Consider the following 26687-nt stretch of genomic DNA (forward strand, 5'->3'; position numbering starts at 1 on the left):
AGTATTTCACTGGTCTCATACATCTTGGTCACCAGATGGAGGAGTTTTGTCAGGGCTGGCTCCCCCAAGGCTGTCAGTAGCTCAAACGGAATGTTGTCTAACACCGGGGCCTTGTTTGGACTTCAGTCTTTCAGTGCTCTGTCAAATTCTTCACGCAGTATCAAGTCTCCCTTCTCATCCTCATCTACATCCTCTTCCACTTCCATAATACTGCCCTTAAGTACACTTCCCTTGTTAAACCCTCTATATACTCCTTCCACCTTTCCACCTTTCTGCTTTCCCTTCTTTGCTTAGGACTAGTTTTCCATCTGAACTCTTTATATTCATACAGGCGGTTCTCTTTTCTCCAAAGGACTGTAGGCAATGTCTGTCTTACCCTTAGTGATACATGCTTCCACATGGTTACTTTCCTGCTTAGTAATTTTGCACTTCCTGTCGATTTCATTTTTGAGACGTTTGTATTCCCTTTCACCTGCTTCATTCATTTCATTTTTACGTTTTCTTCTTTCGTAGATTAAATTCAATATCTCTTGTGGTATCCAAGGATTTCTACTAGTCCTCGGCTTTTTACCTGCTTCATCAACTGCTGCCTTCACTATTTCATCTCTCAAAGCTACCCATTCCCTTTCTTCTTTTCCCCTGTTCTTGTCAATCGTCCCCTAATGCTCCCTCTGAAACTCTCTACAACCGCTGGTTCTTTCAGTTTATCCACGTCCCATCTCCTTAAAGTTCTGCCTTTTTGCAGTTTCTTCAGTTTTACTCTGCAGTTCATAACCAATAAATTGTGGTCAGGGTCCACATCTGCCACAGGAAATGTCTTGCAATTAAACAATTGGTCCCGAAATCTCTTTCTTACGATTATATATTCAGTCTGAAACCTTCTGGTATCTCCAGGTCTCCTCCACGTATAAAGCCTTCTCTCATGATTCTTAAACTGTTAGCTATGATTAAATTTTGCTTTGTGCAAAATTCTACCAGGCCACTTCCTCTTTCAGTTCTTTCCCCATTCCATATTCGACTACTACTTTTCCTTCTCTTCCTTTTCCTGCTATCCCAGACCCCCACGACTATTAGATTTTCTTCTTCCTTAACTAAATAAATAATTTTATTTATCACATCATACATTTCCTCAGTCTCCCCCTCATTTGCGGAGCTATGTTGGCATATAAACTTCTACTACTGTGGTGCGTGTGGGCTTTGTGTCTATCTGGGCTACAATAACGCGTTCACTATGCTGTTCATAGCACCTTATCCGCGTTCTTATTTTCTTATTCGTTATTAAACCTACTCCTGCATTACCCCTATTTGATTTTGTATTTATAACCCTGTATTCACCTGACCAGAAGTCCTGTTCCTCTTGGCACCAAACTTCACTAATTCCCAATATCTAACTTTAACCTATCCATTTCTATTTTTAAATTTCCGAACCTACGTGCCAGATTAGGGGATCTGACATTCCACGTTACGATCCGTAGAATGCCAGTTTTGTTTCTCCTGATAACGACATCCTCATCGGTAGTCGCTGCTCGGAGATCCGAATTGGGGGGGGGGGGGCTATTTTTCCTCTGTAATGCTTTACCCAACAGGATGCTATCATAGTTTAACCATACAGTAGAGCTTCATGCCATCGAGAAAAACTACGGCTGTAGTTTCCCATTGCTTTCAGTCGTTCGCAGTACCAACACAGCAAGGCCGTTTTGTTTGCTGTTACAAGGCCATATCAGTCAATAATCGAGACTGATGGCTCTACAATTAGTGAAAAGGCTGCTGCCTCTCTTCAGGAACCACACGTTTGTCTGGCCTCTGAACAGATAGCCCTCCGTTGTGGTTGCAGCTACGGTACAGCTATCTGTATCACTTAGGCACGGAAGCCTCCCCACGAACGGCAAGTTCTATGGTTTTATGACACCCGTTCCAACCTAACCAGTACCAACATCTACACCAGAAGTTGTGTAAACGTTACACCGATATGATAAGTGCGTTCACACTGCTAAGTTTTCTGTAAATGTGACGCATTTTTTAAGCCCTGAAACAGACTGACTTAACCGCTCAACGAGTGAAGTTTCATTTCAGTGGCTCCTCCTCCTCTTTTGGGTACTTCACTTTTTTTTGTTATAAACTGTATAAAACACGGTGTAAATTCCGACATTTGTCACGAATACAAGTCCATATCAGCTTCTATGAAGGACAACTGGTAGTATCATCAGTCGGAATATTATTCTTTTCGCCTCAGATTTAAATGAGGACTATCTAAAAACTAAAGTACCGTATGGTTCTGGTATCGTGTCGCATGTCTATTACGGATGTCGATCCTGCCTGAGCAATTACAACGCAGCCGAGAAGGCAACTGTAGCAATCAAGTACAACAATAAGCATTTAATGACGCACTTTTTGAGAAGGGAGTCACATAACGGTGTTCAATTAACAAGAAGCCGGATCCACTAATCACCAAGCAGACGTTATCAAAGCTTTCAAGACATTACATTTTATTAATAATTCAGAGAACAGCTAAGTAAACTACGGAAAACAACTGTGAAATTATAATCTGTATAATCTGGGATCCGGATTCGATAAAAAAAATGAGACGATTTGGCGGCAGTTATTTCACTCTTATCAGATATTCTAAGAATTCCACTTAGCAGACAAAGCATTTGTGAGCGTACCACTTCAGTCTTTGTGAGGAACACGCAAGTAGCGTGGGTTCTGTTTGCGCTCGTATGGACTGAGCACGTAACTGCGACGTGCAAAAATCCATCAGCATATCTCCATGCCGTTCAAAAATATGGAAAGCTCTTCGCTACAGACATGAAAAAGAAACTTGCACAAACACTTACACTTACTGATTACAGCGATGTTATGCTGTAAGTACTCACGAGGAAAGCTCTTGACAGACAGTTCTAATGCACTCTGATTACCGTACCAGCTGGCACACAGAAGAGCAAGTGAAATCATTTATACTCGCCAATATGTGTGTATTAGCGCGAAGTTACATTCACATTCGACCAAGTCTTCTGCATGTTTTGCTTTACTTTCAAATATTTTAGAGAGTTCATAAAAATTGAAATTCATTTACTATGGAGATACATCTGATTTGTTGTGGCCAATATTTTTTATCAAGACACTTCATTTAATTAATATTGTGCAATAATGCTTCGTTTTCATTATATCTCTGTTTGGGTGGGAAAAGTTACGGAAGGGTAGTTTTATGCTGATGAAAGGATATGAAGTTTGGAAGGTACGAGACGAGGTACTGGCAGAACCGAATCTGTGAGGACGGGTCGTGAGTCGTGCTTGGGTAGCTCAGTTGGTAGAGCACTTGCCCGCGAAAGGCAAAGGTCCTGAGTTCGAGTCTTGGTCCGGCACACAGTTTTAATCTGCCTGGAAGTTTCATAGGTAGACTTCATAGTACATTGTTGTTGTTGTGGTCTTCAGTCCTGAGACTGGTTTGATGCAGCTCCACCATGCTAATCTATCCTGTGCAAACCTCTTCATCTCCCAGTACCTACTGCAACCTACATCCTTCTGAATCTGTTTAGTGTATTCATCTCTTGGTCTCCCTCTACGATTTTTACCCTCCACGCTGCCCTCCAGTGCTACATTTGTGATCCCTTGATGCCTCAGGACATGTCCTACCAACCGATCCCTTCTTCTGGTCAAGTTGTCCCACAAACTCCTCTTCTCCCCAAACCCATTCAATACCTCCTCATTAGTTACATGATCTACCCACCTAATCTTCAACATTTTTCTGTAGCACCACATTTCGAAAGCTTCTATTCTCTTCTTGTCCAAACTGTTTATTGTACATGTTTCACTTCCATACATGGCTACCCTCCATACGAATACTTTCAGAAACGACTTCCTGACACTTAAATCTATACTCGATGTTAACAAATTTCTCTTCTTCAGGAACGCTTTCCTTGCAATTGCCAGTCTACATTTTATATCCTCTCTACTTCGACCATCATCAGTTATTTTGCTCCCCAAATAGCAAAACTCCTTTACTACTTTAAGTGTCTCATTTCCTAATCTAATTCCCTCAGCATCACATGACTTAATTCGACTACATTCCATTTTTCTCGTTTTACTTTTGTTGATGTTCATCTTATATCCTCCTTTCAAGACACTGTCCATTCCGTTCAACTGCTCTTCCAAGTCCTTTGCTGTCTCTGACAGAATTACAATGTCATCGGCGAACCTCAATGTTTTTATTTCTTCTCCCTGGATTTTAATACCTACTCCGAATTTTTCTTTTGTTTCATTTACTGCTTACTCAGTATACAGATTGAATAACATTGGGGAGAGGCTACAACCCTGTCTCACTCCCTTCCCAACCACTGCTTCCCTTTCATGTCCCTCGACTCTTATAACTGCCATCTGGTTTCTGCACAAATTGTAAATAGCCTTTCGCTCCCTATATTTTACACCGGCCACCTTTACAATTTGAAAGAGAGTATTCCAGTCAACATTGTCAAAAGCGTTCTCTAAGTCTAGAAATGCTAGAAACGAAGGTTTGCCTTTCCTTAATCTTTCTTCTAAGATAAGTCGTAAGGTCAGTATTGCCTCACGTGTTCCAACATTTCTACGGAATCCAAACTGATCTTCCCCGAGGTCGGCTTCTACCTAACAAATGCAATTTACAACTGTCTGTTCACATTTAAGAGTTCACTAAACGACGTTCCCTATCTATGGTCAGCAATGAACGCTGATCTATGACCAAGTGGGCGAGAGCTGCTCTTCTATCATCCGAATAGGCTCCTGTCCGTTGTCATCCGGTCATTGGCGGATTTTACTCGGCCGGCAATTGCCCGAGGCGAAGTCGACATCTCCATCCTCAGCGCTGCCCGTGGCGCTGGTGGAACCTGCGCAAGTGGCGAGTCCCTACGGCACGACAGGCATCAGCTCGCATTTTTGGGCCTGTGGTGCTTTTCTGCTGGCTGCGTCGTGTTCGGACCACACAGCACTTAAAGGGTCACTTTGTTGTCCGTCTGTCTGTTGACACCCCTTTTTCTCAGGAACAGGTGGAGGCGTCAAGTTTAAACTTAAGTCACACGCCAATGTCTGCCGTTCTCTGCTATTGTAAGTAACTTAAGCTTCAATGTCAGTGCAATGACAAGATACAACCATCCCTTATTTTTATACTCGTAAACTCACTCATTAAAATCTCTAGGGTACTTCCCACTGACCTAGAATTGTGAAATTCGATAAGAAGTAAGGTTTTACAGTACAAAATCAAATGAAAAAAGTGAAAATTGTTAATTTTCTCCTTAAATGACATAAAAATATTTTTTGCCATTAGTTGTCTGTCTGCTTGTCTGTCTGCGTGTCCCTCTTTAAGGGCCCATTCTTTGTCAGGAAGGGATACAGGCATCAAATTTAAATTTGCGTTAAATACTAATACCTAAGGTCACCTGGTGGTGCAAATAATTTAAGCTTCTAAGTCAGTGCAATCAGAAGATACGGCCATGTGAGTCACATATTTTGATACTGGCAAACCCACTCAACAAACGCTATTGGTTAACTACCTACATCGTATCGACGTGGTTGTGAAGCAGTAAAATGCATACCTTGAAAGCGAGAAGTTGCGAGAACGAATCTTGGCTAGGCCACTGATCTTTCAGTCTCTGATTTAATCTACTCTTCACCTCTTAATGTGAGGAACCACCAGAAACAAGACTTGGTTCAGATTCCCCTACTGGATAAGTGGGGTAGATGGGGGACACACATGTCACGGACGTGGCGTCCAAAATCCACTTGCACCAGGCCGTTGAGCCACATTAAGTTATTAATATTATCTGCTAGAGAACCTGGCAATGCTTGGTAATCACTAAATGTGTATAAGAATCGGATGTAGATCCTAATCTCCTTCCTCCTTCCCCTTATGTCTATCCCTATCCTCCTCCCCCTCTGTTTGTCCATTCCTTCTCCTCCCCGCGTCTCTGCCCATCACCTTCCCCTGCTCTTCTCCCACAATCTCTCCATCCATCTCCTGCTCCCTCATGTCTCTCTCCATTTACTCCCTCCTCTTCTGTATATTCATTTCCTCTCCCCTTCTCGCTCCATCTTCTCCTCCCCCTTCCCTCTGACCTTATTTATTGTTTTTACCAGCAAAATCTTGATTGGAAATAGAAGTTAAAATGAATGGGTAAATCGGTTGGAACCATTAGTGCACAAGGTATGAGAGAGACCTACCCAGCTGCTGGATCTATTTAATGACAAAGTTTCGAACGTTTTTATTCTACGAAGAGGATGGATTATTAAGTTAGCCATAAATACAAGTTTCCTGATTTCTGTTGGAAATAATTGCGAGAAGAGAAACATAACCACCCATTTTCACAGCACATCTTAGCGTGTTCTTTCTCGCAGACGTTTCAAAGGAAGTGTTTGTTGTATAATACGTGCCTAACTCCAGTGGTTTAGACTGAGCGTCATCTATCAGTCAGTCAGATGGGCGATAAAGGAGTCACCCAACCGAATCGTTTCTTGATTTTGTGTGAGCAGAATGAAAAAGCTGTCTAGGCTCTTCGTCAATCTCATTGACTCGAAGATCGTATAGATAGCCAGCGTTGCGCGTGTGCCGACCGATATTTCGAAGGCAAAGAAATAAACCACGAACTGAAATCAACTTAATGTTTGCAACACACCAAATTACCCCGAACAGACATGAATTTAGTCTTTGCAACACACCAAAGATATAATCGCCACCGATAACACACTGAAATATCGTTTTCAATTGTATTCGTTTTCGAAAAATATCAATATTCAATGCGGCATTTTCTGTTACGAAAATATGCGACAGTAGAACTATCAGACTGAACATAACTATTATTTTTTTATGAAAACATGTGACATCAGAACTGTCAAACTGACCGTTACACTTCATTCATTGAGATTTTCATACAAAAGTACCGTCCACATTTCCGACTACTCCACAAGCTTTTCCAAAAATTTTCGTTCATACGAACCCTGTCCTAACAACAAAAACAAAAAAATCAATCAGATCGCTCGAGCCGTTGTGAACTGAGGATCTTTCGTACAAGCAGCAACAGATTTTTATTTATATAGACATACGCAATTAATTTTTACTATTAAAAACAGTCTTGATCACAATTTATTTAGTACGGTGACCGGTTTCGACCACTACTGTGGTCATCTTCAGACCAATGAATAAGAAACTCCTTCTGCTAGAGATTCTCCAGCAGAAAGAGGTTCTTACTCATTGGTCTGAAGATGACCACAGTAGTGGTCGAAACTGGTCACTATACTAAATAAATTGTGATCAAGACTGTTTTTAATAGTAAATATTTGTAACATATTGATCACTGTCACTCCCATAATGTATTCAAAAGTAATACGCAATTAACTTTATGCGGAACCCTCAGAATGTGACTTCCACTCGTACTTGTCCGTTCTCTTTCTCAATTCGACAACAGTAAAGCATAAAGAGACTATACTTTGTAATACAACCATTAGGAATCATTAAAGGTTAGCTACATTGGGTGATCTATTTACATCCGGAATGTGTGTGAAAATCCGTCGGTAGTGGACGGATGAATCACTGAGTGAGGTTCTGAATGCCCCAAGGCCTGGCACGTGACAACCCACGCTCATCACAGTCGGTTTTTATCTTATCGAAGGTCTGCTCAGCGCTGCGCTGCGCACATATCCGGGACGCCCGTGACGTAATGTGACTCCCCACTCTCCCCTCCTTTGACTCATCCGAGCCTTCCGCCATCTCGTGCGTTGTATATCAACAGACGCTCGCTTCGTCCTGGGAAGCTTCGGCAGTTTCAGGCACGCCCCGCGGTTGGCATTGTGAGTGTGCTCTTACAAGTGCGTCGTCTCATTGTTGCTAGAGTTATACTGTGCGACTAATTTGTAAGGTTTCCTGCAATTGTCGGGGAAGGTGTAGAGGAAAGAACTTGGCAGCAAATAAAGGTAAGACGTAGTGAAATAGGTTGTGCGAATGTAAATCAATGTTATTTGAGGGAAGAATAACACTGATGTCTTCATTTTTTTTACACAGAAATATTCGTGTAGAAGATAAGGTAGCACTTATCTGTGATTTCGCATTGTAGTCGCAGAACAGAAACTTTCTTCTACTTCCGACGCAACGCTGTAATGACAGGATATTTTGAATTTCATCTATTTGCTAGATACAAAATGAGGAAGAGTGTTGTTGCTAGAAGATAGTGTACCTAGAACATTTTGCTCAGTGCTTCAGGCAAGTGACTGACTTCAGAATCTCATAAATGAAAAAGCACTAGAGATCGCCATATGCAGTTTCCGCCATTTTCTACAGTTTTTGTTGTTGTTAGACATTAGGTTATGTTTTGTGCAGCATGTCTAAATATTTCGCGTTCTACACGTGTAGCTGATGCGTGCTATATTAAAGCTATTTGAAATGTACTGAATTACCGTATTCGATTTTTAAATAAAAATCTCCTTTATCTTGCTGCAGTGTATTTCATTTGTTCCAGCAGCGTTTCGTCTCCTACTGTAATGCATCTTCAGGGGAGTCCAGAATGATACAGGTACATTTTGATATGCGGCATTTGTAGATTATAAAACGGTTCACGTCTTGTTTTATAATCTACAAATATCGCATATCGAAACGACTCTGTATCGTTCTAGATTTCACTGAAGATGCTTTGAAGTAAAAGAGGAAACGCTTCTGAAATAATATAAAATACAATGCAGCGAGAAAAATGCGGGTTTTATTTAAAAAACGAATATTTCTGTGCTTGCAGCATATGATGGCCACGCAAACAAATCTGTTAAAATGCTATATATTTTTAAAACAGTTTATATGACATAAGCCATACTTCTTCGATCGTGCACCATCTTGTACCACGAAACAGAAGGTTTTATAGCATGGAACATGTGATACTTGCAAATGAATTGAGTTTCTTTCATGTCTTAACAGTTTTACCTGTCATGAAAATGGAAACGGGTTTCAGTTCCAATAGCTTCTATTTCGAAATCAGTTTTAACTTGTAACTGTGGCGGGGAGTTCCCAGGCGGGAAGTTCGGCCACCAAGTGCAGGTCTTACTGAGTGCGACGCCACATTGGGCGACTTGCGCTTCAACAGTGGGGATGAAATGATGATGAAATCGAACCTGGGCCCCCGTGCGTGGCATACCAACGCGCTCACGTTTCAACTATTGGGGCAGACTGTAGCAGCAGTAACCCATCTAACAACTGCGCCAGACAACGGTTGTCTTATATAGTCGTTGCCGACCGCAGCGCCGTATTTTGCCTGTTTACATATCTCTGTATGTGAATACGTGTGCCCATACCAGTTTCTCTGGCGCTTTAGTGTATTTGGGTAGGGCCGAAATAGAGAGGATATAAAATGTAGAGTGGCAATATCAAGGAAAGCGTTTCTGAAGAAGAGAAATTTGTTAATATCGAGTGTAGATTTAAGTGTCACGAGGTTTTTTTTGAAAGTATTTGTATGGAGTGTAGCCATGTATGGAAGTGAAACATAGACGATAAAAAGTTTAGACAAAAAGAGCTTAGAAGATATCGAAATGTGGTGCTACAGAAGAATGCTGAAGATTAGATGGGTAGATCACGTAACTAATGAGGTACTGAACAGAACTGGGGAGAAGAGGAATTTGTGGCGCAACTTGAACAAGGGATCGTTTGGTAGGAAACGTTGTGAGGCACCAAGGGATCTCCAATGTAGTATTGAAGGGAAGCGCGGAGGGTAAAAATAGTTGAGGGAGACCAAGAGATGAATACACTAAGCAGATTCAGCAGAATGTATGTTGCAGTAGTTACTCTGAGATGAATAGGCTTACACAGGATAGAGTAGCATGGTGAGCTGCATCTGGACTGAAGACCACAACAACAACAACTGAAGTTTATTTAAGTCTAAGCCGTATAAACGTCGTAGTAAATGTAATGAAATGTTGGTAAAAGCTACAAGAACATTAAATAAATTAAAGTTCCTGAAAAGGTGAGGTATTTTTCAATTGTATCGAATTTTACTGGAATGTGTAAGTATTCATGTGTACAAGCATAGACAGTATAGACAGTCGTCGCCATTGAACAAGTACCGCGGAAGAAGTTCCCTATTGAAACTGTTTTATCACTAATTTTCCCCCAATCTGGATCCAGCATTCAATAATCATCTGAGTGTATTACTGCACATACCAAGTAGCCACGTCTGTCTACAGTGAAGCTGTATGAACAAAGAAGGTTCCAGGGAACGACGGAGCCCAAAGACATCGGCGGCGCGGAGCAGAACTAAGCTGAGACGTTCCAGCACAATTCTCTTTCAGATTAAGGCGACTATGGAATGTGAAGTAATGTAGATAGATTTTCAAAACTTGCTAGGTAAACTCTGTCCCGATGAAGGATACTTAGATATTCAAGAGGCGACATATACGTTTTAGTATTACATAAACAATAGAGCAGAAATATTTAAAATTTTATTAATTCATGAGTGATAAGTGAATATAAGACCTTAAAAGTATCGTACCCCTTGTGAGTGTATCTCGTTGCTTTGTCCATAGCATCCTCGGTCATGATGTCTTTTCCAACTTCCAGACATGTTACAAGGAGGAAACATCACCGAGAAATGAGGTGTTTCTACCAGAGTGCTCGAGTTACTTCTTCGAACCACTGCTATTATTTGTGTTAGTTGGAACCGACAGACGACACTCACCACAGTTTCTCGCACACTCTTCCAGAGCATGGTCCCGGACTGGTGGACGCTGTGCTGGTCTGTGGTGTGGGGCCTGCTGGTGCTGGCCGCCTTCCGCTGGTACCGCTTCCACACGCACTTCGCGCGTCGCGGCCTGCCCTACGCACCGCCGCTGCCCTTCGTCGGAAACATGCTGGACGTGCTGATCGGCAGGTGGTCTCTGACTGATCACGTCATCGTACTGTACAACAAGTTCCAGAAACATCGATATGCGGGAGTCTACTTCTTCGGAAACCCCCTCGTCATGGTGAGGGATCCGGAAATCCTTCGCACCATCACCATCAAGGATTTTGATCACTTTACCGACCACCTTGACATGGCAAATGTCGACAAGGAAGATATTCTGCTGCAAAAGATGTTAATCACCTTGAAAGGTAAGAACAATAATCGCAAATCGATCTTCTTTCAGTTAGTATTGTTTATATACCAAGCTTCCACGGCTGTGAAAGCTATTCGCGTCACATAAAACTGTGGTGACAGTAACCAAGAAGTGTGTCTTGATGGCCTAGACCAGCAGTGGCCAAGAATTCGGCTCGTGGACCGTGCCATCGAACTCAGCCTAACTAGCACGTTTCCCCCACCACTACGCCACGCTGTTTGATCGTGGGGAGGGAGAAGCTGCATAAGACTGTTTTACTCGTATATTTCATATTTCTTGACAACATAGATAAAAAAACAACTTTTCAGTACTTTTTATTGGTGTGCTGAGGACATAAAATTTTCATCTAGTACAGACTGTTGGCATACGGACAGACACAGATAATTTCCCCGATTTTCATCCTCAGGTTGCCACGTAATATGATTTATTTAGTAGATATATATATATTTCGTATGGCTAATAGAATACAGCAGTAAGTAAGTAGTAACACAAACAACGTATAAAAACAATGAATGGTCAATGTTACAGGCAACAAACAATTAAAAAAGGAAGTAAAACACAAAATACACAAAAATACATAGAAATTATAGTAATAGTATCTAGTAATAGGTTTTTCAGAAGGAGAAGAGTAGACCAGACCCATGGTTGTACGTCCAAGTCCCTCAGCCAGCCAGAAGCATCTCCCTCCAGGAGGTGCAGCTCCTGCATTGTGCCAGGGAATCTCCTCGTAGGGCAGTCCATTGCGATATGATGTAGAGTTTGTGGATTCCCACAGTCGCAGTTGGGTGAGTCAGTATGTCCCCATTTGTGCATCCAGTAATTACATCTACCATTGCCTGTTCGGATACGATTTAAAGTTGTCCAAGATTTTCTGGGAAGACCGAAGCCCTCGGGCCGTACGGTTGGGTCCGAGACTGAGTTAAGGTGATCAGGCTTAGACATACCCCATTCCCGACGCCAGGCTTCGTCGATATCATAATTGTGCTCGATCAGCTGTTGCCCTGATCTCCATGATGGCTTACGGGACTTGAGCCTGTGGCTGGGATTCTTGCAGTCTTCGTGTAAGGCTAGGTCACGGTTGTTAGCGCACTTTTGCCATTCCCTTTTCAGTGCAGATCTTCGCCTTAGATGAGGTGGGGCTATGTTAGCCAGTACCGGGAGCCATTTGAGGGGCGTCGGTTTAATAGTGCCTGAGATGAGCCTCATGGTGTCGTTTAGCTGGGTGTCCACCGTTACTGTATGAGTGCTGTTTAGCCAGACCGGAGCGCAGTATTCAGCCACCGAATATACTAGTGCAAGAGCAGATGTTCTGACAACTGTGGCGCTTGCTCCCCAGCTACTTCCAGTGAGTTTGTGTAGGACATTATTTCTGGTTTTGATTTTTGCTGCGCATTTGTATAAGTGCTCCTTGTACGTCAGAGATCGGTCCAGTGTAATTCCCAAATACTTTGGGAGGGGATTGTAGTTAAACAGCTGGCCTCTGAACTCTACGTGGGGTGCATGGTTTGCCTGTCTGTGGTTGAGGTGGAAACAGGAGACTTGGGTTCTAGAAGTATTAGGTCTGAGCCTCCGTGTTTCGAAATATTCATCCATTGTGATAAGGTCTTCCCCAATGATTCTTTCGGAATTGTGGAAGTCTTGATGTTGATTTGTGAGAGCAATATCGTCTGTATAGATAAACTTCTTAGAAGATGTCTCTGGTAGGTCTGATGTATATATATTAAAAAGTAATGGAGCTGGCACGGATCCTTGGGGCAGGCCATCATTTAACCTATATTTCTTGCTTATCTCTCCATCTAGGTGTACTTCAAAAAATCTATTTGAAAGCATATTGTTGATTAGGGTAGCCGTTTTCTTGCAAGGAATAATGCGTTGGAGTTTAAGAATCATTGCCTCCCTCCACACTGTGTCATATGCTGACGATAGATCTATGAACACGGCGACTGTCTTTTTCTTCCTTTGAAATCCACTCTCAATATGTGTGGTAAGAGATAATACTTGATCACAGCAGCTCCGACCGGGTCTAAATCCGGCTTGTTCAATAGGAATGAAATTCTCAGCAATGTTATTTAGTTGCATAATCGAAAAAACTTCTTCTACACATGTATGTCGATCGAAATGTCGTACCACTTTTACAGTCTCATTATGGAGACGTGGAAACTCTGAGGAAAGCAAGCCAAGAGGACTGATAATTTTCGCCTTCAACTCCACCTGTTACCGACGTGATGTAATGTCGAAAGCTCATAGCTTCTCATTGGATACAGGCTAATACAGGCAACGCCTTTTGATCTTGTGTGTTTCACAGGCTGAGTGAAAGGAGGAACTGGTCTTTGCCTTATTATATTTGGTCTGATTCTAGGCCTCTCGTTGACTGCATTCCACGAGCCCTCTCTTCATTCCTCGTAGCTCAATAATGGATTCCCCACCCATACCAAGGTTTGCTCGAACAGCAGATACAGAAGATTCTCTATTACAGACAGAAAGTGTCGTGCTTATTTGTCAGAAACACAGATTCTTCATTTGTTGATAGAAACTGATCCTGAATGTTCTTCAGCTTCGAACTGAAAAGTGTATTGTCAGCTAATAGTGTGTTTTCTTAAGCACTGTGTTTTAGAAGTAGTAACATATCTTTCAAATGTGGAAACGAAAAAGAAACTTTTTGTTGGGTTTTCGACGAATTCTCTTGGCAAATACAGAGGCGAAATTTCACTCCTCGAATTAAAAGACCTTACGAGTGTTATTTTGACAGTAAAATTCACTAGAATAAGATCAGGAGTCCAGAAATCTGTTGTGTCAAATGTGTAAGATTATGAACTGGCTGATTAAAAGGATCTTGTCCCATGGCTTTTTGCATGCTGTGAAATGACGGGAACCCAAGGATCATGCATCCGACTGCTGATTCTGCTTGACAAATATATTTCGAATTAGTTCATGGCCCAAATATACTGTAGATATCCGTCTGTAGAATCAGCAATTCGACTAGTTCCTCATGGACCAGGTCTTCCCATACTAACTCGACCAGACGACAAATACGTACGCGAAGATTGTGAAAGTGTTGATATTAATGAATTACAACAACAGAGCGATAAAGACTTTCTGAAAGGCGTTACTACAAATTAACCTCACTTTCTGACATACGAGGATTTGATGGATTTTGGTTGTTGAATAAAATCAGAAGGCTGACGCCTGTTCATTGACTCCTCGAAAACGAGCTTGAAAGGGGTTTTACCACGTAAAGGAAATAAGTTTCAATCCATTCTTATGGCCCATGCAGTTGTTACTGAGGAAAATTACATGAACATGCTTTTCTTTCTGTCAAGTACCCGTTATTATTACTGTTCGTGGTAGATACGTGCAGATTTTAAAGTGATACCTATTCTGCTTCGATTACAACTTGGTTATACAAAATTTTGTTGCTTCTTGTGCATTTGTGATAGCAAAGATAGAAGCAATCAATTTATTAAGAAAGTCTGACCAAAGAGAGAGTCGATCAACCTAGGACAGGTAAACGTTGTTCATCAACCATTTGTAAGTGCTGACAAAATGTTATTGCCTCCATTACATATCAAAATATGTTTGATAGAGAATGTTGTGAAATCAGTGGAGCGTGAGAAGAAAGCATTTCTCTCCGCAATAACCAAATACCCGAAGATTATTGAAGCGGAAATAAAAGAGGGAATATTTGTTGGTCCTCAAATTACACATCTTATAAATGATTCACACACTGGAAGCCTTTTAAGAATCGGCTACATGGAACTTTTTAAAAGTTGTCATAAAAGTGGGAAACTGCAGGCCTGAACATTACAGAGAACTAGTCAGGAAGTTGACTGAGAACTACAAGGTCATGGATTGTAACACGTCATTGACAACACATTTGTTGGTCTGCCATCTTGATTTACTCCCTGAGAACCTCGGCGCTGAAGATGGCGAGCGTTTCCAACGAGGCACAGCTGAAATGCAAAAACGCTACTGGTGGAAATGGAGTCAAAATATGTAGGCAGGTACTCGAGGTAGATGTTGCTCAAACGAAGTGTAGTCGAAAATCTGCTTCACATCCATTTTGGGTAGGTAAAATGTATTCGAGCTAAGATTTTACATTTACTCAAATGAGTGTCATCAACGAGGCGAGCAGAGAGATGGAGCCTCGTGCACTTCAGTCATGTCACCAGTACTGGTGTCATCCTTCGACATTAATATCCTTAAGGTGACCCACTCTAAGTGATAGTAAGTTTTTATTCGCTTAAATAAATGAGATTCGCAATGGTTAGTGTCACAAACCCATTCACTTGTTAATACTGTGGATTGCTGTGGTGCCATCTGCATCATGATAATTCATATTTGGAAGTTTCCTAGCAATAGTGGTCAGCCTATTACAGAAACAGTTTTCTTAGAAACTGTAAAACAGTTTTACAGTCACCTGCGTGTCATCATGCCAGTGGTTCTTTGCGCTGGTTACCTAAAAGCGTTAGTAGCTTAGTAGCTTGTGTTGAGACCATTTTGGAGACAAACAGGAGCTTGCTCAGAAGAGTAACATTGAGTCTTCTCTCATCTTAGGAAAGGAATGGCACGACATGCGGACCACGTTGAGCCCGGCATTCACTACTACGAAGATAAAGAACATGTTCGTGCTGATGACAGAGATTGGACAGCAAATGATCAGTTATCTTTCTGAGAAGACAGCTGAACACAAAGGTGAGTAATTACTCCATTAGGGTGATTTCTTAATCAGATATATTCTCGAGTAGCGTAAGCAGGAGAAACATGCACTTAAGGTAATTTCAAACGGAACCTAATGGTACTAGTAAATATTAATCGGAGAGAATCCACGGTGCGCAAATGTCACTCTATAACATCCAAGACGTGCTAAAGCACTGAGGACTGGTAACCTGAATGCCAACACAAGAACCATCACGTCCATAGACTGTTCGTCGAATCGTTTCGGCGATTCGAAAGCTGTAGTGTGGTGTATTGTTTTGCAGAAGACGCAGGTGGCATGTGGGAGTGCTGTAGGCGAATAATCGTATACGCACGACCAAACATTACACTTCCGCATCCGTCCCACGTATGAATTCTGACAGAAAATTTCCATAGAACAGCTGCTGCAATTTTACCTCACTTTCAATGCGGGTAACAATGGAGTCAGCAAATCTTGTCATTCGTATTGTTTCACCCGAAATTTTAAGCCCCCTCTTGCACCTTTATCTGCTTCACTGCTTCGTCAATGGGTGGATTGATGAGTAAGGGCGAAAGAGTGCATCCTTATCTTACACCCTTCTTATCCGACCACATCGTTCTTCGTTTTTCATTGTTATTTTTCACTCTTGGTTGTTGTAAAACATGTATCTTACCCATTTTCCCCGTTTTTTATGAGAATTTCGAAAATGCTGCGCCCTGTTACACTGTCAAACGCTTTTTCTAACTCGACAGATGATATGATTTTCTTAAGTCTTGCATCTGTTATCGAGTGCAAGTCAGAACAGCCACTATTTTGTCTCCATGTTTCCTAAAGTCAAACTGATCACAGTCTAACATAAATTGAATTTTTTTTCTGTTCCTGCGTATTCTTCTCAGGAAATTGGATACATGAGCTGTTAAGCTGATTTAACGATTGTTGTCATACCTATCTGTCCATCTTGTTTGTGTGGATGGTAATTTTGCGATGTCAGATGATACGAATCAAGTCTCATATAGTCTACATACCTAGCTGAATAGTTTGTTGCCACTTCCCTCAATAATTTTAGATCGTCCGTGGGGCTGTTATGTGTCCTTTGCACTTTACTTTATTCTAAGTCTATCAAAATCCTGTTAAATTGTGACTCTATTGCTGGATCTCATGCGTCTTCCATATCGGCGTCCATTTCTTCTTCTGTCACATCAGACATGTCTTTCTCTCATAGAAGCCTCCAGTGTACCCTTTTCACCTACCTGCTCTTTCCCCTGCACTGAGAAGTGGAGTTCGCACTGTACTGTTAGTATTGCCGCCTTTGCTTTTAATTTCACCAAACGTTGTCATGACTTCTCTGTATCTTACACAGTAATCTCACAATGATGATGTTTCTGACGACCCCCTCAGCTTGTCTCTTGGGCCTTAAACCGGTCCAGCCCATCCCTGAACAATTATTTGTTTCCCAACATATTTGTACCGGGTCCTTTTTTTCTAGTATAGACGAGAATTTCTCCTTTAAGAATGTTGGTAACTCTTCTTGAGCATCTTGGACAATTAATGCAGCTGAATTGAGCCTTTGTGTAACCGCTCCAGTAATGTCAAAGAACCAAAATGTCATGCTGGAAACAGCAAATAATTTGGAAAGAACGTTTTTCCATCTTGGGCAACCCTAAAACTCATTAAGTAATACAACAAATAGTTTTAAGTATCTAGTTGAAACGGTATAAGCTGTTGAGTATAGTTGCTTTTATTTCCACAAGGTTCCAGTGGAAATGACGTCCTGACACTGGAGATGAAGGAATTTTTCACTCGTGTTACCAACGATGTAATAGCCACAACAGCATTTGGTGTCAGGGTGGACTCGCTGTCGGAACCCAACAACACTTTCTACAGCATGGGCCGCGCTATGACCAATGTGAAAGCGCTTGTTGCTTTTGGTTACTTTTTCTCGCCGAAGCTTATGAAGGTAGGCATTTTATTCAAGCGCACAGTACATAGGTTCATCATCTACCCTCCATTAATATAATTTCTCTGTTTCATGCACGGTAGCTGTTGAACATTCCGTTCTTCGACCGAAGGGCGGAGCAGTACTTCAGGTCGGTGGTTGCAGATACTATCAAGACGCGAGATAAAGAGGGAATCGTCCGTCCAGATGTTATCCAGCTGCTGATGCAGGCTAGGAGGGGTGAACTGAAGGCAGAAGAGGACGAGCAGAACGGCACCAGTGGAGGACGGCGTATGAGTAAGTACAGAGCCTTGGCGTTCAACCTTTAAATTTATGAATCTTCAACATCGCAGCGCGTCAGCAATCGTTGGTTAATACACTAAAAAACTAAAAACCCACCTCGATTGAGAAAAAAGCACTTGTGTTAAGTGTTAACCCAGGTTTCGGCGTAGATAACTACACCTTCTTCAGAACAAGCCTCAAGGCTTGTAAATGAGCGACCGTTTGTAGCAGCAGTTTATGTCGGGTCATGGCCCATCGAATATAGGCTGGTGTGAGGTGGAGGGTACAGCATTAAGTTAAGTAGTGGTTTTGACTTTGTACATATGTACTGTTTGTGTTTTCCTTTTCTTTTTCGTTTATAAATGTACAGCTATCGTGTTCTTTTAATCATTGACAAAGGTCTTCTTAGGCACTTGTGGGTTTTATTGTTGCTCTGAAGAAGGTGTAGTTATCTACGCCGAAACCTGGGTTAACACTTAACACTAGGTGCCTTTTTCGCAATCCATGCGGGTTTTTAGTTTTTTAATAGTTTCAATTTATGGAAATAACCATGAGAAATCTACCTCTGAACGGGAGTCGTAATGCAGCAAAATAGCAAAAATGACATTTCAGTTCTTACGCCTGTAAAAAGTTTTTGATTTTCTACTTAAAATCCTCCGAAATGTTTTACGAAATTCTATTCAGAAATACCTTTCCCACTTATCTAAATTATACGTGCGCTCAGTAAAAAATCACCTACCTTACGGTGTGTTCGTATTCAAACCTCCGCATTTTCGAAAACATGAGATAGAAGTCGGTGATTTCACTCCTTTGCAGTAGAAATATAGACTCACGTCCCAATTTATTAGTGATGAAGAATAGACTGAAGTTTAAGAGACTACTCAGGAAACGCAAATAACTGGTATATGGAAATACTGAGGAACGAAGAGATACGCTTGAACTTCTCTTTGGCTATAGTGACTGCTATAAAGAATAGCTATGTAGGCAGTTCAGTTGAAGAGGAATGGACGCCTCTGAAAAGTGCAGTCACAGAAGTCGGAAAAGACATTGCTCCAAAGAAGGAAACTGCCAAGAAACCATGGATAACAAATGAAATACTTCAGCTGATAGATGAAAGAAGGAACTAAAAAATGCTTAGGGAAATTCACGAATATATATATATATATATATATATATATATATATATATATATATATATTTTCCATGCAGCCATTTCGCCTTAATTTCGCTGTGATTCCCATTTGTTTCATTCCTCAGCGAATGGAAGAACTGACACAGCATACAGAAAAGTCAAAACAACCTTCGATGAAATTAAAAACAAGGATGGTAACATTAAGAATGCAATGGGAGTTCCGCTGTTAAATCCAGAGGAGAGAGCGGATATGGGGAAAGAGTACGTTGAAGGCCTCTGGGAGGGGAAGATTTGTCTGATGTGGTAGAATGAGAAGCAGGAGTCGATACGATAGGTAAGAGATAGAGGATCCAGTATTAGTATCAGAATCTACAAGAGCTTTAGAGGACTTAAGATCAAACAAGGAATGTATAACATTCCATCAGAATTTCTAAAATCATTCTCGGAAGAGGTACCAAAATGATTATTCACACTGGTGTGTAGAATGTACGAATCTGGTGATATACTATCTTACTTCCGGAAAAATATCGTCCACCCAGTTCCGAAGGCTGCAAGAGCTGACAAGTGCTAAAATTATCGTACAATCAGCTTAACAACTCATACATATGTTGACAAGAATAATATACATAAGAATGGAAAAGAAAGTTGAGAATGTGTTAGATGACGATCAGTTTGGCCTTAGGAAAGGTAAAAGCAACTGAGAAACAGTTTTGACATTGAGGTTGGTAATGGAAGCAAAACTAAAGAAAAATCAAGACAGATTCCTAAGATCTGTCTTCCTGCGTAAAGCGTTCGACAGTGTAAAATGGTGCAATATATCCGACATACCGAGGAAAGTAAAGTAGGTGTGAGCTATAGGGAGAGACGTGTAATATACAACATGTACAGAAGCAAAGATGGCATAATAAGAGTGGAACAACAAGAACGAAATGCTCGGTTTATAAAGGGCTTAAGATAAGGATGTAGTTTTTCACCCCTACTGTTCAATCTACATATTGAAGAAGTAAAGATGGTAATAAAAGAAAGGTTCAAGAGGGGGATTAAAAACTCGAGGTGAAAGGATATCATTGCTAAGGTTCGTTCATGACACTGCTATCCTTAGTGAAGGTGATGAGTTTCAGGATCTATTGAATGGAACGAGCGTTGTGAGAACGGAATACCGATGGAGAGAAAAGCGGAGGAAGATGATCGTAATGAGAAATAGCAAAAACGAGTACAGAGTGAAACTTAACACCAGAATTGGTGAAATTAACGATTTCTGCTAGCTAGGTAGACAAACTAAATACGAAGGACGGAGCAAGGAGGGCATAAAAAGCGGACTAGCACTTGGAAAAGGGGCAATCCTGGCCAAGAAATCTACTAACATTAAACCTAGGCCTTAATTTGAGGAAAACAACTATGAGAACGTACATCTGGAGAACAGGATTGTATGATAGTGAAACATGGACCGCGGTAAAACCGGAAAAGAAGAGAATCGATGCATTTGAGATGCAGTGCTAGAGAATAATGTGGAAAATTAGGTGGAATGATACGGTAAGAAATGAGGAGGTTCTTCGCAGAATCGGCGGGTGGACGAATGTATGGAAACCAATGACAAGAAGAAGGGAAAGGATGATAGATCATCTGTTAAGACGTCAGGAAATAACTTCCATGGTACCAGAGGGAGCTGTGGAGGGTAAAAACTACAGCAGAAGACGGAGACTGGAACATATCCAGCAAATAACTGAGGACGTAGGTCGCAGTTGCTGCTGTGAGATGAAGAGGATGGCACAGGAGCGGAATTCTTCGAGGACCGCACCATTCCGATCAGAAGACTGATGACTCGAATTTAACATTAGAAACATATGGCGTTCCGTCTCCCATAGAGGGAAAATAAACAACGATGATGTGACATTATGTAACTAGGCTGTTTAGGTTTTTATTTTGGTAACGCCATGTAGCACTCTATACGAAAATCACTGACTGTGCTGTGTACAGTCTGTGGCTGGGTGGCATTGTTGTAATATTCGCTATAGTAGTGTTGGGCTGCTGGATGTGAACAGCGCGTAGCGTTGCGCAGTTGGAGGTGAGCCTCCAGCAGTGGTGGATGTGGGGAGAGATATGGCAGAGTTTTGAGAGCGGACGATCTGGACGTGTGTCCAACAGAAAGAGTAAATTTGTCATATTGGATATCATGAACTTATATATATATATATATATATATATATATATATATATATATGACTTTTGAACATTATTAAGGTAAATACTTTGTTTGTTCTCTATCAAAATCTTTCATTTGCTAAGTATGCCTATCAGTAGTTAGTTACTTCAGTAGTTTGAATCTTTTATTTAGCTGGCAGTATTAGCGCTCGCTGTAGTGCAGTAGTTAGAGTAACGAAGATTTTTGTGAGGTAAGTGATTGATGAAAGCTATAGTTTAATGTTAGTCAGGGCCATTCTTTTGTACGAATTATTGAAAGGCGCATTGCGTTGCGCTAAAAATATCGTGTGTCAGTTTAGTGATGATCAGAATAGGTAAAGAGAGAAATGTCTGAGTACGTTCAGTTTTGCTCAGCTGTTTGAAAGTCAAATAACGTAAGGGGTTTATCAGCACAATAATTCATTAATTTTTCTAAGGGGACGTGTCAATTATTACCACGATTTCTTTTCCTAACCGTTTAAAATATATTACCTTTGAAACGTAACAGTTCATTTAATGGCCATACCAGAACTCACCACACAAAACAAATGAATACGAACCTTACTTAAGATTAGTTTGGTGGGTCTGGAGTACACGATTACGTAAATGAGTGCCTCTACACTCTGCATACTTTGCATATTGAAAAAATTACAACTGATGCGCTTTCACACATTAAGAAAACACACTTCTCAAATTATGTGCTGTTGAAATCGTCAGCTCACTCATTGCAATCGAATAACTTTAACTCTGGGTGTAAGTAAATCGTCTTCACTGTGACTGTAGCCAGATACGAACAACAAGCAGCCAGGTGCTGAGGTATTTTCATGGTACATCATCGCTGCAGGTACTGGTATCCGTGTTACGTCATCTGCACATCTGATACACAGCGATGATTCACGGTCAAGCATATCACCTCTCAACCTGTGGGAACAGCTCCTAATGATGCTGACTACGGGCTTCGTTCGTAGCACTGAATAATCTGCATACAGTCCACAATGCGAAAGAATACTAATACGTCGGTATTGTTCTTGCCTGTCGAATTTCGTTGCTTTCCAAACTGTTGATTAAATCGTTGTCAGTTCTGTTAAAGTGTTGTTCTTCTTCGGCACAGAACTCACCGAAGAAGACGTGGCAGCGCAGGCGATGTTTTTCTTCTTCGCTGGCTTCGAGACCGTGGCGAGCGTGCTGACGTTCTGCAGCTACCTGCTGGCGACGGACGAGGAGGTGCAGCGGCGGCTGCAGCGTGAGGTGGACCAGCTGATGGAGAAGAGCGGCGGCCAGCCCGGCTACGAGCAGATCGTGGGCAGCCAGTACCTCGACATGGTCGTCTCTGGTAAGCTGAAGACACCGATTCCACTCGGCGATGTTTTGTAAGAGCGTGCATTCCACAAGACCTAATTAGCGTGCACTTGTAAAGCCGCAGACTCACAACCGACGCAGTATATTCGTAGATTATAAGTGTCTCCACTTTAGAGACTGGTGTTGTTTACCAACTGTAAGCTCAGTTACTGAAAGACCGCTCCACTTGTTGATATGTTCTCCAAGTCCACGGACCTGAATGTGTACTTAAATAAAGAACAGATCAGCAAATGGTGCGGTTTTTCATTAACCAATACTCGTGCCTCTTACTTCCCAAGGAAATGATACGTTCCTTGGCTGCCATTGTACTTCTTAGTGTCATAGTCTATGGCGACACTTTTGGAGACCGATAATCCATGTAGGAACCATCACGTATTCCACAAGCAACAATTGTCTGAAACTGTGCTTGCTATACTCGTTGAGGACATATAGAAAGCCTTCCATATGGCTCCGTATGTCAACTAGCAAGATATCCTATGTGTTTACGGAAGATCGGGAAAGGCGTTTCAATTGAGGATTACTAGCAACAGGAATCTCAGTGGATAGCGCCTAATAGCGAGACTTGGTTCCAAGTCAAAGGAGCACCCAGGGTATGTATTGAATAAAGTGCAATATTGTTCAGGCTGTATACTTAGGTCACTTGTGACCATATCGGTTGGACCCTAGACGAGAGGAAAACCATAGCTCGATCTATGAACCCCGATTTCAGCTGGTAAGGGCTGATGGTAGAGTTTGAGCGTGGCGCAGACCCCTCGAAGCCATGGACCCTGTGCAAGCTGACGGTGGTTGTATATTGGCGTGAGGTGTGTTTACATGGAATGGATTAAGTCCTCTGGTCCAACTCAACCGACCACTGACTGGAAATAGTTATGTTCGGCTACTTGGAAAACATTTGCAGCCATTGGTGGACTTCATAGTCCCAAACAACGATGGATTTTAAAGGATGACAATGCACCATCTCACTGGGCCCCAATTGTTCGCAATAGACTTGAAGAACATTCTGGGCAATTCGAGAGAATGATCTGGCTACACAGATAGCCCGATTTGAATCCCATCGAATACTTACGGGACTTAATCGACAGGTCAGTTTGTGTACAGAATCCTGCACTGGCAACACTTGCACAATTTTGACGGCTATAGAGACACAGTGGCGGCACAATTCTGAGGGGGACTTCCAGCGACTCGCTGAGTCCATGCCGAGTCGCTGCACTACTCCCGGCAAAAGGATGTCCGACTCGATACTGGAAGGCGCCACGTGACTCCCTCATTAGACAAACGCCTCACGTTTTGCGTCTCCTGCGTATCTGCGAACGTTGCAGGCTTCGGTTCAAGGAGAGCATGCCACGAAAGAATAAATCTTATGAAAGTGAAGAAAAAACTTTATTATGAAACAAAAGCAAAACTATCACTGAAGCAAAGGCATTTAGTCCGAAAGCGTAGACCTTTCGCACATCTTTGAGTTTAAAATCTACCGCTGCGTAGCATTTAGTACTCTGTTGCTCCACCACCTTCACTGCAACATCCTAGTATCTTCATTGGCATGTTATCCACAAGGTGATCAAGAATTTGTTGTACGATACTGTCCCACTTTTCGATGCCGGTTCTCCTGATGTCAGCCAACGTACCCACGTTTCTGCGAGTTTCAGTTCCCAAGTATGCTCAAACTGGCTCATGTCAGCGGAAGTCGTAGGCAGTTTCATTCGGTTGATTCCAGCCTCCAGAAAGATGGGTGTTCAGGAGGTGGGTGCGGAGTGTTCCTGCACTGTCTTCTCGAAAGACGAACCCATCACCTACAACTACCAGCCAATACCAGCAAATCCCGATTCTTTCAGGAATCTAACTCCCATGTGTAAAACAGTTTTAAAGTTTTGAATAATTTACGAATGAATTACCGTGATAAATATTTGACGTCACGCATGTAAGTGAGAACAAGTTTGGAATTATGGCTGAAGTTTGTTGGAAGTCGCTCTTATTTATTGTTTTCAAACATCTCAAAGTTTATGACGTATTTCATGACCTGCGAGTATTTATTGTACAGTGATGCCAAACTCCAGTATATTCAGTGGTATATGTGGAGACTGTCTCCAAGACGTGTTGCGGATAGTGTTATTAGTAAAGAAGTAATAAAATAAAACGTAATGTCTTACTGCGTGCGCAGTTAAGGTATAGGAAGCAGTATGCTTTTCTTCTTCATCATTTTGTGTGGGATCTCGGCGACAAAAATGTTCTTAAAGGTTTGAATTTATATGTATAGTTTGTCGCAAATCATCAAGTGCTCTGATTCTCACATACTGTATGAGTATAGTCTGGGTATTAGTGTGTGGTGCGTTACGCTCAGGGCCGTTTCGAGTACATTTTTACACACAAGTGACTAATCATTTGGCACTCTCCTTTTCCCTCAAACAGTTTCATCCGTGCCAGTTTTCGTTACTAGTTTTCATCCGCATCTGCCTACAGATGTTGCACTTTGGCGCTCCTTGAGCCACTCAGCTTGACGTTGCAAGCGACAGCTACTAATACATGTGGCAGACGCGTCGTGTACAGCAACCTTACAGCTTTCGCGTGCCTCGTGCCCCTCTCAGCTTGGAGACCCAAGCCGCAGTCGTCTTACTGTGTTAAACCTGTAACGTGAGATTATACCTATTAATCAGTAGATTACGACAGTATGTAAAATTTTTTAATTCGGGCAACATTTGTAAGAAGTACTGAAAACGAAACTGTTTCCTCGAACCCAGTAGATGGGCAACCTGCAACTGCGAACGAGTGCTGCGAAGAAGATTAGCCGTTTAGTAATACAGGATGATCCATTGATTACGTTACAAACTTTTCGGGATGATGATGAAGGGTAAATAGAAACGACAGAGTAGAAAGTTGTAAGTGAAAATCGGTGTGATTCCTCTGACAGTGGAATACATGCATTGTTCTTGTTACGACTGTGGGGTAGGCTACTTTCTGAGGTGCTGTGCGGTAAACACCGGCTGTCAATTGTATACCTAAAGAGGTATGAGCACTTCACCTTCGATACCGTGAAATACGTCTCTTCTGCTGAAAGCTCTTTCGTTTCCAAACTTTTTGTGTAGACAGTACGGACCAAAACAGGAAAAAACGTTCAGTAAATTTGGACTCTAAAATGCATACCTTATGAGCCATGAACACTTAATCATCGTCGCTACTGTGAAACGCACCTCTTCTACAGAGCAAGTGGAGTCCTAAAATCTAATCTTCCTTTTCTAATACTTCTTAACCCGACGTTCATCGTATTTATCGATTTTATATTTCTGCGTATCGATGTACAAGGAGGAGTCAAATGAAAATCTTAAAACCTTATTAAAGATTAGATTTCCAGCGCCATTGTTCCGTGTGTTGGTAGCACAATTACTAGTGCTTTAAAGAACGCCTAATAGATGGCAGCATACTACAGACAAGTGAAAGGCTGCAATTAAACGAATTTACAATGACTGCCCGACAGCGACATGCACAAAAAAAACAGCGTTTCGCCATTCATTTTTTTAACAGTCAACGTACGTACATCCATCGGGGAAAATGTCAAGTATGATGAGCTAGTTTATCACTGCAGCTAAGAGTACGAGTGGAGGAGTATTAAGTGGAAAAAGACCTTACTGCTGTGTCAAATGCTTTGCGCCCAGATCAAGCACATCGCGTTATGACACCTTCTGAGGCCGTTGTGATGGACTGCGACCGTGTGACACTGGATGAAATAACCGTACAGCTGAGCACTAGCTATGGCTCACCACATCACAATATTCGTGACGTTGAAGCACATACTGATGACCGACTTGCGAGACTCGTTAAAGGAGATGAAACCTGAATCCACAATCCTAACCTGAAGCCAAGAAATGAATGGCAACATTGCTCGTTATCAACACACAAGAAATTCAGAGCGCAGCAATCTGCGTGGAAGGTTACGCCGACTGTCTTTTGGCAAGAACGAGGCGTTATCTTTGAACACTACAGGCCTAGTGGAGACACAGTCAATTCGCTGAAAAATCGTATGCGGCCTAGAATGTGAT

At 41.8% G+C, this 26687-nt stretch overlaps 1 protein-coding gene across 1 annotated transcript in view; it reads left to right on the forward strand.

Annotated features, from left to right (window-relative positions):
- LOC126237538 (uncharacterized) overlaps positions 1 to 26687 on the forward strand; it is a 219592-nt gene that overhangs the window by 177644 nt on the left and 15261 nt on the right. The window contains exons 9-14 of the mRNA XM_049947724.1: positions 7684 to 7812; positions 10699 to 11086; positions 15646 to 15783; positions 17518 to 17723; positions 17807 to 17999; positions 22409 to 22630. Coding sequence (XP_049803681.1) covers positions 7684 to 7812; positions 10699 to 11086; positions 15646 to 15783; positions 17518 to 17723; positions 17807 to 17999; positions 22409 to 22630 — 1276 coding nt within the window. The remainder of the gene's footprint in view (positions 1 to 7683; positions 7813 to 10698; positions 11087 to 15645; positions 15784 to 17517; positions 17724 to 17806; positions 18000 to 22408; positions 22631 to 26687) is intronic.

Source organism: Schistocerca nitens, chromosome 2 (genome assembly GCF_023898315.1).
Source record: "Schistocerca nitens isolate TAMUIC-IGC-003100 chromosome 2, iqSchNite1.1, whole genome shotgun sequence".
Taxonomy (NCBI): Eukaryota; Metazoa; Arthropoda; class Insecta; order Orthoptera; family Acrididae; genus Schistocerca; species Schistocerca nitens.